The sequence below is a fragment of the Alligator sinensis genome, unplaced genomic scaffold, assembly GCF_000455745.1.
Source record: "Alligator sinensis unplaced genomic scaffold, ASM45574v1 scaffold74_2, whole genome shotgun sequence".
NCBI lineage: Eukaryota > Metazoa > Chordata > Crocodylia > Alligatoridae > Alligator > Alligator sinensis.
Genome location: NW_005841931.1, coordinates 3464674 through 3477918, shown reverse-complemented (window position 1 = coordinate 3477918; position 13245 = coordinate 3464674). Strand labels below are relative to the sequence as shown.

The 13245-nt window shown below is 40.9% G+C and overlaps 1 protein-coding gene across 1 annotated transcript in view; it reads left to right on the top strand.

The window, feature by feature from the left end:
- Positions 1–4110, top strand: part of BRAF (B-Raf proto-oncogene, serine/threonine kinase) — a 148661-nt gene extending 144551 nt beyond the window's left edge. Inside the window, exon 20 of the mRNA XM_006019543.2 lies at positions 2729–4110. Within this exon, the coding sequence (XP_006019605.2) occupies positions 2729–2751 (23 nt within the window). The 3' untranslated portion in view covers positions 2752–4110. The remainder of the gene's footprint in view (positions 1–2728) is intronic.
- Positions 4111–13245: the final 9135 nt, after the last annotated feature.

Genomic DNA, 13245 nt, shown 5'->3' with positions numbered 1-13245 from the left:
AGGAATGGACAGAAGGACAAGATGAGTAATGAGGGAGCTATCTCTTGTTTATAAATTAAACTTTAATTAGAAATTTAGGAAGTAGTTTGAAAAGTAAATTAAGTAGAACACGTTTAGGACGTGTGGCTAAGCATGAATGTCATTCTTCAAAATAAGTCTCTGAGGTAATATTTTATTTTCCCGTTTCTACCTTTTAAACAAGTACAAAACACAAAACCTTGAGCTTTCTACTAAGGATGACAAGTTAGATTAGAGAGCGGCAAGAATATACACTTTTTTGAGTATATCAGATTACAGGTTTTCTCAGTTTGTAGGGCTACTAAACTATTACCACAGTACCCTGGATATGTGGATAAATACTTTAATAGGATTACCTTTCAGTTCTGTGCATCTACAAAGTACTGGAACTACCAAAGAACATGCTTCTACTTCCATGTTTGTTATGTTGCCAGATTACAGGAACACTGCAAAGCTGATCAGACACCAAAGTTGACTAACTTTAAATTGTTATAACTGGGTATGATGCTGTCCAGACAGTTCTCTTCCTCTTGTGCCTACCCCTGCCCCCCTCAATCCCTCTTCTCACTTTAAATCAACAGTTGCATTGCTGGAAGATTTGAAGGGGAGCAGTGATTAGAGCATTGCTAATGTCTGTATTGCTGTTCTCTAGGTGAAATTTGTTTCTGTGCAGAGGGCTGGAATAATGCCTATATACTACTGGAGACCCAGTTTAACCCCTTTTAAAACCTTATTTGAAGGCTTGTGCGGTACATAGGAGTTATGATGCCCTTCTGCACAGAATGAAATGTCACCCTTCAAGTTTATTGCTGTTCTGGCATCATCTAGGATGTGGATGCACAGAAAAGTACAAGAATTTATAGAAGCCATATTGGAATTTTGCCAAATGAAGGATGACAGAAATTCTACTGAAGGATTTACTCTCTGGTTGGTAAAGGAGTAGTTTGGAAAAATTATAAACGCTGTGAAACTTTCTGCATTGGTTCTACTTAAAATGCCACCACCAACAAGCAAGATGCATGTTTATTAGTAATTTACAATATGCCACGTAGGTATCTGAGCCTAATACTTTTTCTGTATCCCAACCCCCTTCATTTAGAGACCTTGAGCCACCCACTTCCCATGACCCTTTTTTCCTAAGACCTTCTAGAGACTCTCATATGCCCTGGCTTCTTTATATGCTCCTGTGCCTTTTATAGCATGTGCTTTGCTATACAAAACTATTTCTACCAGACTCTATATGCACTTTCCCTGTTCTCATGGAGGCTCCTAGTCAATTTTCTTGGTTCCTTCCTCTGTAAAACAGGCCATTTTACCCCCGGTGGCAAACCGAGTGTCATTTTAAACTGAACTAATATAAATTTTTCAAAGCTATTTGTGAATATTTCTGATTTGTTTCTGATTATCTGAGTATAAATATAAGAATGTACTACATGTTCTTTTTCTTTAGATGATATGGACTGTTTTAGAGTTGATTGGAAGGACACCAAGATAGAGTGGTCGTTTGAATGTAACAATATCCTAGTGCTTTTGCTAAGCAGACCAAAGACTATGTCCTATACATTTCCCAATCAGCCTTTATTATAATTGAGTTTTGAAAGTTCCTTTGTTTGGTATCATCTTCCAGGAAGGGGCATGACTACCCCCAAAACAATATGGGAAGCTAGCAATGGAGACTGTAACCTGGTTTCTTTTCCTCACTTGTAGGGCATCCTAGTGATTTGGGAAAGGGAGATATTGTGGCTTCAATTGTATTGGTGGGGAGGATAGCCTGTAGGCTCAAACATGGGTTTAGAGAGGAGTATATGGGGTTTGGGTTCTGTTCTAGGTTCGGTCACAGACTTCCAGACTGACTACAGGCAACAGTCTTAATCGCTGTGCCTCAGCTTTCTCATCTTTGAAATGGACATAATCACTTACCTCATAGGTTGTTGAGGCTTGAACAAAACATGTATGTGAAGGGAAATTGTCATCTTGTGGGAGGGCACTATATAAATGTGTATTGCATATTAAATGATTCCAGAATAGCTTTTGGGGCTTGTTTCAAAGCCAAGATAAATCAAGTACTGATTCTTGTGCTTCCCATGTTTAGTGCATACATATACTACAAACAGTCTACTTTTTGAGCTAGTGAGAATTCACAAACTTACATCTGATATTTTTTTCCCTATGATCTTGGTTTATAAATTAGTTTATAATGTATTTTAATCCTGGTTTAATAATTAAAGGAACTTGAATGTGTAATATTTAATGGTTAACATGTAATCAGATTAGTTCTGTTGTTAAATCAGTTTTCAGTCAGGATAGAAACTAGTTTACAGTCTGACACTGAGCACCCAAACTGTCACTTATGACAGTTGTCACTTTCCAGCAAGGGACATTAATCTGAAGGTAAGAAGCTTAGAAATTAAATTCAAATGAAACTTTAAAATTTTAAAACGCTTGATGAAAGACCCTTCCCACGAACTTTCAGACCTCTGCTCTGGGCCAGTGGTCGCAGCTTGCTTTTAAGAAATCTTACTTCCATAAAATAAGTTCTGAAGACACTTGATGTTCTGTCACTACAGTTAGGAGCTTTCTGTGCCTTAACTTTTAACTGTTGCATTTTTAATATCTTTGATATTCAGTCTAGTGTTCAACTAGACTCGAGAATATCTCTGTCTAGTTGATATTTGAGATTTTAAACCAAGCTCTTGTCCTCCCTCTACAGGAGAATTTGCAGCGTTCAAGTAGCCACAGCACCATGGCAGCACCCACTCTGTTACTTAAGTCTTGTGTTCCTACAGTTTCTTAACATCAAAACTCTATTCTGCTCCTCAAAACCTAAAGCAATTGAGAAAAGATATCCATAAGCTTGGAGTGGAGCAGAATGGATCTGCCAGTCCAACACAAGGGGGGAATATCTTTTTAGGAACCAGAATTCTCTGCTGCCATTTTTTCTCCTTCAATACAAAAGACCACGTGCATTTGGAGACCTGCAGTGGCTGCCTGTACTGTTGGCATCATTCCCAGGAGAGTGGAGAGGGCACACATGTTTTGACTTTGGTGCTCAGGCATAAGGGATGGAACTGCTGCTTTGGATGGTCTGCTGGTCAGCTTTCTCCCTCTAAAATGAATCATCAGAGGCAGAACATCTGATGAGAGTGCTAATCAAAAGAATCATTCTCTGTTCTGATTTTTTTCCTGGTATGCTTTACTGATTTATGGGACAAAATGCAGTATCCCCTTTTCATGTTACCCGAACATCAAACATTTCAACTGGTCTAAATTCTTTACTTTTCCCGGTCAAATTGGATATTATGAGTGGTGGGTAGTAGCCGGGGGAAGAGGTTCATCTGAAGGAAAAGGGGATGCTGCTGCACCTTTTTTCAGATTTACTTTATCACCTATTTCAACTCCTACACCCTTCCCATTTCCAGTAACTTCATGTCATCTTTCAGAAGGATTAGAAAGCTCCTCCTCTTGTAGGTCCAGCAACAAACTCAAGTTAACAAAAACTGTAGCAACTTTTACTCTTTTTTTTTTTTGGCTTGTATCATCTGATACACTGTATCTATCAGAGATACTACCGCATCCAGCGTATGTAGAACTGTGACAGACTACGAATGGTGTATGTACGTACCTATTTTAAAAGTTTTATTTTAAATGAGTGTGCAGGTTAATGCCAGGTACCTTACCAATACATAATATTTTCATAAACATGAAAAACTAAACATTCTCAGGATGAATTGAATGGAAATATTAAAAAAAACAAACAAAAAAAATAAAACAACCCCCCAAACCCTAGAATGAGACATTCCAAAAATCTGTGTTTTTGGTACTTTAGAGAGCTTGTTTTTAAAGGATTTTTATTTTTATCCTAATTAATTTTACTTGGTGTCCTCTGATAAATGTGTGTACAGACATGGAACATCTTGTCTCAGTGGCAAGTTGTTAGATTTGAAAAACAAAAAATAACAACGGTACTTGCTGGATCCACACTGACCTCCTCTCTGTTCATTGTTTTCTTCCCTTTTAATACCCTTTCCTCCATTTTCCCTTTTCTGCAGTTTGCAAACTAAAATAAAGGTGGCGGTATCCACATTAAATTTCCTTGTTTTCCTGTCCTCCAAACCTGGTATCTAAATTGTTGGTAGCTTTTTAACAAGTTACCTAGTCAGGGAAAAAAATAAAGTTCAGCACATTGTTTACCTCTAGTAGACTTATTTTGTGATGTGATCTCTGATATATGTGGTATTAAACATAAACTATTTGTACTGAGGCAAGTCAAGCCAATTAGAAAGAAATACAGATTCATGCAGAAGTCTTCTAGTTCGAGGCCTATCCCACTCTGAGGCAGGAGAACTGACCCTATTAATTGGCAGCTTTTCCCTTTCATGAATAAAATCATGATGCTTAAATGAAGGAGTTAGATGTATATAAATGTAATGTTCCCACTAAGTACATGTGTATTGGTTGAAGATGCTGCTTCTTCCTTAACTAGGAGAATTAGTAGGGCCTTTCCTATGTACAGAAGAGGGTTCCTGGATGTAGGGAAGAATACATATCAGTTACGGAGTATGGTTTTAAAACCATGGAATGTTATGGTTTTACAGACAGTCTGTTACACTTATCAATGAATATTTACTGGGGTTAAGGGGACCTGATTAATCTGAAGTGGGAAAATATAATTGAAATACTGTGTATTCATATTAATTCCACAAACATTAGCAAGACAGCAATAGTGAGTGACTTTAAGTCATTATGAGAATGATACAATTCATGTTGGTACATGAATAGAATTCATGTGTACAGGATACATTTGAAAAACAAAAAAGCACAATTTTCTTCTTCTCTGCTGTGGGTCTTCAGATGCTGTTAGATTTTACTTCCTTCCTGAGGTTAATACAAATTGAAATGTGTGGTAGTAGTGTCTCCTTTCCAGTGTGGCGAGCGGTGGGGCATAGTCCAATGAAATCATAATGCATTCTTGTAGCACAGTATCAGAACACAATATTGTCTGCAGCAGTTGAGAACCAAGGTGGAAGGAGGCTAGGAACAGAGTTGTCAGAGCACAGTTAGGAAGTTTAGCAAACATCACCATCAAGACAATGAAAATACTGCTGCTCAGCGTTTGGGTTTTTTTCTTCCCCCTCATTCTTCCACATTTTTATGGGCTGAGACGGAGTTTGTAAATGTAGGGCATGCCAGAAATCACCTGCATTCTTGAAAGAAAATATAGCTAGAGCAAGTATGTTGTTGGTCATTTAAAAATGGTCATTTCAGAGTACTTGTTAAATATGCTAGTTTCCCTTTCACAGTTTCATGCTAGCGAAAGAGTACTTCTGCTAAAATATAGCAGTATTCTTTTTTGTCCTTGTTTGAAATGAATTTATTTTGCAATGTTTTCATTACCCATCAGCCTACAGTATGCTTCTTGAACTCATAGGAAAAGCACAAGGAAAGTTGCTATCCTTGTCTTGCAAAGCACTTTAGAAGTAACACATGAGAGAGGTTGGGGTGTTCTTTAATTACTTTCTCCTGAGCAATGTGCAAACTTTTTAGCTGCTGTTTAGAGGAATCTTTGAGGATGCATTTCCATTACCTTTTCTTTTCCTTCATATATTTGTAATACTTTGTGTTTGACCATCTGTATTAAGGTCAGCTTAATCCTCATGCAGAACATTCCAGGGAACTTGGTTTGTAAATAATTGGATTTTTTTCTGTTCCTTCAGAAATCACTAAGACTGTTGTGCATGAAAACAGGATAAGTCTTAAAAGGTGCCCTTCAAATATATAGTAAACAGCAGGAGAGGAAGAGATATGAATTGAAAGCCCCAAATAGCAGCCAGGGGGCAGGAAATAACAAACTTAAAAATAAGTAAATAAACTGAGGTCCTTTGGCTAACATCAGGCGGCTTTCAGCTCCTCTCCAATGTTCCAGTTTGATGCACTGGGATATAATGTGCATGCCATGGTTTGGAAGTTTTATTAAATATTTTGTAACTGTGAAATTACCTGTACACTTATAAGCACACTGCTTTCAGCTCTGTAATATCTGAGCATACAGTAAACCTTTTCTAGAGCCACTGTTGGGAGCACCTGTAGTCCCACTCCAAGATTTTGTGGAGTCAATGTCCTGTCCCTGTTCCTCCCTCCACCCCCAGCACACGTGGGGAACTGGAAAGAGAGAAGACCTGTCACATGATCTATCCCATATCCCTTTCAGCGAAAGATTTTTTTTCTTCTCTGTACTATATTTCTCTGGAGCTGGAGCACCATGGCAATAGTAATGCCAAGCAGTGTGAACACAGAGACTTTTAAGCATGCTTCAGCATTAACTAAGTGCTGACTGGCTCTAGGTTGAGCCTGGTTCTGCTGCTCCTATTTTTCTTGAAGCTCTTGCAGGTCTTTTACGTAATCTGCTTCTGCTTGTCTATTTCTTACCTGAAATCATATATATAATACCCTGACAGTTACTGGTATTTTGAACTAAATTCTGCCACTGCCATTGTACCATGACTTCCACTGAAGTCAGTAGCAGCTGCTTTTTGCACATTAGAAGATAAAATTTGGCCTGTTATGACATGAAATGAATAAACAGTAGGAGGTGTGACCTGTTAAAGATCATGCCTTTACACAGATCCCTCAGAAGGAAAAATGCACTGAAGATCATACACAAATATGCTTTTGTATTTGTATTGGTCTGAAAACATATGGATTGTATTACAGAACACTTGGACAACAAGGAGCCCCCTCTTTACTCAAAGGCCCCTAAAACCTTGGGCTTTAATATCTGTGGAAAGCATCAGTAGCTCTTCAAGATGTCAGTGGAGTGGAGGGTTGAATTAGTGAGCAAACATTTTGCACCTTTCCAGCCTATAGGTTTCTATGGAGTATTTCCTCCTTGACTGCGAGAGCAGTTTCTGTAGCGCAAACTATTCAGAGTACTGTAGGCAAGTGTGTTTCCGTCCACTGAAAAAATACCAGGATGTAATATTACAGTCTAACTTTTTAGGTACATACAAAGCACAGATGAAGATGAATTGTGTGAATGAACATGATGAAGGGGCATCACTTCGAAAATGCTGGTGGTTTTGCCTCAGTGGCTTTGCTTTTTTGTGTTTGTTTGTTATACATTCTAGTTTATCAGAGAACATCGTGTTTTATTTACTACACTTTGTTAGTTGCATGGGTTTATTAAGTCTGTTCGCTTTGGCGCACGGATTAAAAATAGCTTTCTTTGTTGCTTTAGTTCTCACCTGGCAAGTCAACTCATTGCAGGCAGGAGCAGATGCAGTTGAGGTAAACCCATTTTGTTTGCATTTAGGTTTCAAAGATGCAAATATAGAAGCTAGTAAGTGAGCACCATGAGCAGTACATAGTAATAGTAGTAGTTATAAAGGGCGTGTATACAATTTCTGAAAGAGCCAGATGGAGAAACTGCTGTGAGTAAACTGAGGAAGTGAAAGGTAGCACATACTTTCCATATGAAGGGAAGATGCCAATAAACCCTATTAAATGGTAAATATGAGGCTCCCCAAAACATTACGTTTGCAGGTTGCCAAATGATAGTGTGCCTTTCTGACTTAAGAATGCAATGAAATACATAACCAGGTGCTTTGTAACTGGAGCAGTGACTTTGGTTTAATTCCAATGAAGTAGTTTTGTGTACACCTGCACCTGAGAGTCTTTCTCAAAAGTTGTAGTTTGTAAACTTAAGTAAAGGTCAGGGGGGTGGTAGAAGAGGGTTCATAGAAATGCCTGGTGTTTGATTCCAAAAAAAAGTTTGTAGAATACATGATTGTCTTTGAGTAAATCTGCAACTTGAAGCTACTCTGAAAGTAAAACATGGTGTGTTTTTTTTACAGTGGTCCTTCCAAGGACCAAACAGCTTATTAATGTAATATAAAGTTCTAAGGAGAGCTAAAAGCAGTAAACATCCACAGCACCTTTGAAAGAGGCAGTGCATGAGACAGATCTAGATTAGGAGGTTGACTTTGTATAATTAGCAGTCATGCTGTGTACATCACAGTGTACAACTAATTTCCAGGTCTGGGGGATAGTTGTCATATGAATTACTAGCATATATCTTGGGTTCTTCCTCAGACCTCTTGTTGTTGAATTTCTCCATCAACTACTGTTTAAATGATCCTGTATTCTGTAATTTCACATTTGCCTAGGAAAATCTTGGGTGTATTGTTGGGGGAAGAGAGAGGTTTGAATTAGATGTATTTTGTTCAGTTTTCAAACTGCTGTGTAGGCTCCTGGCAGTACGTATGTACTAGTGTCATTTTTCATGTAGGAGCGTAAGGAAAAGAGAATGGTCTTTGTTCTTAAACATTTTTCAAAGTTTCTTCTCTGCCTTCTTTTGATGAAAAGCTTTTGGATGTGCTTCTGTTAAACAGACATGTGCAATTTTAAATGCACAGTTCATACAAAATGAGAGTCTGGTTTAAAACCCCATTTTAGTTTCCTTTTACAAATCAGGGTGTAATGTTTTTAATATTTTACTTAAAAGTTCAAGAAATATCTGGAATACTTTTCCATTCCCAACCTCTGCACTAAAAGAACTCTTAAGAAAATAACATCTTCCCTACTTAAAAACAACCCCCCCCCCCCCCCCCCCGAACCATTTGTAATTTTATTAAAGGGAGTAGGCAGGTGGAAATATCTGTGGACTTTTAAACTACCTATGCATTAGGTTTATATTGTCAAAGCAGCAGTATATTCAGCCCATCCTAACTCAGTCGCAACCTACATAATACTGTCCAGTCATTTTGTTTGGCTACATACATCAACTGTAGTTTAGAATAATCCTGTGAGACTTATTTCTGAATTAGTAAAATACAAAGCAGAGGAACGTGTACCATATTCATTTGGGTTTTTAAATAATGGTTGGTTTTGTTTTGACAACTGTTATTCTGTGTTGCATCTGTGTGTTTACTCTGTTTGAACCCAGTTTATTTGTTTTGTGTGTTTGGGAATACAGTAGAACATGAGGACATAATGACAAGCAATGAAGCTCACCGTCTGTGGGTGCAGATGATGAGGCTTGAGGGGCAAAATGTACCAAACGTGGGTGGTGGGTTATTCTGGGATGCTGGGGGGATGTGAGCATAATTTAAATAACTTTGTCTAAATCTAAAAAAGTATATAAGTGCAATAAATGTGCTTTTTATTCAAAGCTGTGAACCGTTTAAACAAGACATGCACATTGTTCCTTCCTGAGCCTTGTGTTCCACCCTACCCCCTTTCTCCTCACGACTAAAACTTGGCAGTGGCCAACTTGCATGTCTTGCCTTGTGTCTGCCTGATTTAATTTGTGCTTATCTAAATGTATGTATATTTGTAAGACCTAAAGAAAGTCTTGCATTTTAGAAGGCTTGTCTAACTTTATCCCAACCACATAGTTGGTTCAATAAAAGATACCAGCTTAAAAAGTCCTTGCCTATCTAAATATGTTATTTAAAAAACAATAAAATCTCTCTCAGCAGGACTTGAGGCAAAACCTGCCCCTCCTTCTGTAATCCTGGGAACTGTTGGAGCAGACTCCTAAAAACAAACAAACCCTGGTAATGAGCAAGAGAGGTAGGGGAGTCTGTTGCATGGGTTCTCCCATAGTACAGAGCTACTCCAGCCATTGGGCTAAAACAGCCAAACTAGGATGGTAAGATTCCTCCTCCTACCTTCCTATTCATATAATTGGCACTCTGTCTAGCTCTGGGCTCCTATTTGGGGCAGAGGGGTCCCCTTCCCTACCCCCCATAAAAAAACTGAGGATTGTCATCAGCTTCCTGCTGGGTCCTCTGTTCCTTGGGTCAAAACGCACATGCAGGCTGGCCACTGCTTTCTTGTAGTCCTCCATCTCGTTTTGAAGGAATTTAGGTATAAGTGTTTGTAATCTCTTGTGCGTTTAGTTGCACAGTCTGTCCTTTCCTCACTCAAGCATGCTGCTTTTCCTAGGTTAGGAAAGGTGCAAAGTCTTTTATCCATCCACAAGGGATTCGGAATCAATGTTTCATTAAGTTTGTGGAAGTGTAGCATGCAGTAATTGGACCCCCTGGAGAAAAGTAAGATGGCTGGCTTGCTTAAACACAGCAGAGGAGGAGATGGCATTATCTTGTAATATACAGGCTTGTTTGAGGAGCAGAGTATTCTAGTCAAGAGAGGAAAGGGAAAATTTCTATAGTTTGTATTTCTTTTTACATAGTGCAATGAAATGTATATTCCCCAGTTTAAACTCTGTGCTAACACAACATTCCTTTAAGCTGTATTTTCTTTTTCTTTTTTACCACCAGAGGTTTGTGAGGGTCTCACGAGTCTGCTTTGTCTAAGGTCTAGTATGGTTACTTAAGAAAACAATTGTGTTAGTAGATTTCCATAGCTGCTTTTGAAAAACTACAATGGAGTAATTGTTTTAAAAATTGTATTTATTTTTTAACTCATAAGAAAATGTTTATTTTCAGATTTCTGTTACATGGATCATGGCAACTCCCTTCTTTCCCTCCCCAGCATCCACAGTAATTGCCAATACAAATGATTTTTCTCGCTTATTTCCCTCCCCTTTACACTCTTTTTTTTTTTTACCCCTTCCTGCTCTAGTCCCTTCATTTGTACTTTGGAGTCTTTTCTCATGTAAATTTGTACAATGGGAAATATTGTCCAGTTTGGTTAGAGAGCATGGATACTTAAAACATATTAAAAAATTTGATAGCTGAAATTCAGATTGAAGAAAACTATTTCTGTGTAAAGTTATTTAAAAAAACCCTCTGTATTATATAAAAAGGCAAAAAGTTCTATGTACTTGATGTGAATATGAGAATACTGCTATAATAAAGATTGACTGCATGGAGAACTGTCTGAGGCGAAATCTTCCTTCTAGGCTACACCTGTAAAAACTAGCAGGGACAATGGTTCACATTTCCCTAGGTCCTCAAGTACCTAAAGACCCAAGTTCAAGGGTTGGGGAGTCAAACCATAATGCAGTCTCAGGTTCAGTATGTACCAATGGTCAAGTTTCCTGGTGTTAGCTCAACTCCTCGTAAACTTATGCTAAAGCTGTAGGCTAGGGACAGGCATTACACAGAAACTGGTTTAAACCTGTAACAGAATAGATGTTCAGTGCACATAAACTAGGCTGAACATGGCTAAAACCAGTTTGAGATAAGTCTGGTTGAATGTAGTATCAGACTTAACTGATTTGGGTCAAACCAGTTTATGCAATGTCTGTCCGAGACCCTTCCTGGTTTAAATTAAACCTGAGTCCTCCAGCATCCTAGTTGCTTTGCAACTCTGGGCAAGGCTCTGCTCCAGCGCAGCAGAGCTGGCCCCTCCCCGGTGTTCCCTGGCTTCCCCTCGAATGCTCCCTCACGACTTTCTGCTCAAGCAGGGCTCCCCCTCCCTCTGCTTTACATAAACACCTCTCAGCATTAGCACAGACTGTAGCCAGCATGTGGTCTGCTAGCTATTGGAGAGGGGAAGAAGGCAGAAGGGACAGTATCTTTACCAGCCATCTGTTGATTAGCTCCAAACCTTCCTTGGAAAGAGTTGTTTAAGAAGAGTTTCAACTAATGAGGCTGTTTGTTTTCTTAATGAGGTAATAAACACTTACCAACTCCCTGCTGGGTTGCTCAAGAGGGGTGGAACCCCTCCCTAATTGGGCCACACCCCCCTCAGCTCAGCACTGTAGAAAGGAAGGAGGGCTGCTTTAGCACTCCCCCAGCTTCTAGCCAGAGTCGCTGCAGGCATGTGCCTGCATTTTTTCAATCCAGAGGGGGTGCTTAAGCAGTTACAAACCGGTTTAGCCTAGCCAGGTTAGACTAACCTTGAAGGACTGAATCAATTTAAGCTCAGGCTGCCCCTAGCTGTAAAGAACAGAGATACTTGGTACCATCCCAAGAAACTTTCTGATGCCAAGGAAGTATGATATAAAACCACGTGCTCTCTAGCCACTCCGGAGAGGTAAGAATCATAACTGCTAGGTCTGACACAGTCCTTACTGATTTTTTTTCTGACTGATAGTAGTTGCAAAATGGGCAAGGGGAACTAAAACTTCAAACCTGCAGAGCGGCAGTGGCCGCTGCACAGTGCAGGATAGCGGTGAGGATGGCTGCATGCCGCCTGGCTGCTATGACACTGTTGCTGACCCCTGCGGCCAGCCACACAGCTCCGTGGCAGCGCAGGGAGGTCTTGTACACAGTGGCCATCTCTGCTGGCACAGCCCTGCAGGTAAGCAGCAGCGGCTGCTGTGTGCAAGTGCCCCCCCCGCCCCTGCTGCAGAGCAGGACACAGAGCTGTGCAGCTGGCCGCATACCAGCTTCCCCCTCCCCTAGGCAGCCGGCTAGACAGCACACGCACCCTGCATCACTTACCCACGAAGCCCCCTGCAGAGGGGCACCCATGTCTTCACCTCCCAGCCCTGTACCTAGCTACAGTGTGCCACCTGGGGCTGGCAGCACCCCCCCAGTCCCTCAGCCCCACTTACCTCTAGGATCCAGGGGTGAAAGGCATGGCTCCGCAGTGTCAGCGCTTGCCTGCAAAGCTCACCCCCCCACAAGCCAGCACGCAGCCACCACCACCACCCTGCACCACTGCAGACCCTTGCAGCCAGCCATGGGGCAGAAGCAACAATGCAGTGGCGGCTGCTGCATGCAAGCCCCCCTTTCCACTCCCTGGCCAGGCAGCACGTAGGTGGTCCACACGTGGTGGTTGCCACCGCGCTGCCACATCCTGCGCCACTTGAACACAAAGCCATGTGGGTAGCCATGGGATGTTAGTGCAGCGTGCAGTGGCAGAATTGCGGTGATGGCCTCCATGTGCAAACCCTGTCAGGTCAGCCAGTGTGTATGTGGCCCGCAGAGTGGCACCCCTGCCCCTGAACCTGGGAGTGGGTACAGGGGTATGCTTCCCCCTTATTGATCTACCCTCACAGCACTCTTCCCCCCCAACACACACACACACACACACACACCCCCCCCCACCTGCTGGGGTGGGTGTCTGTGTGCGCCTCTGTGTTCACGTGTCTGCGTCTGGGGGGGGCTGTTGTAAGGGGCATCTGGAGGGCTGTTGAGCCTGTGGGGGGCTTTAATTTTTATCATGGATTTTGGGTTTTTAAATCAGAATTTGCAATTTTTAAATCAGAGAAAACCAGGTTCCCTGCTGATTACGTAACATCCCCCCCCCCACATTTATATTTTGTACCCAGAAGCTGTCTTTTGGCCTTCCAAGAACTTGAAAGCAAAAGTG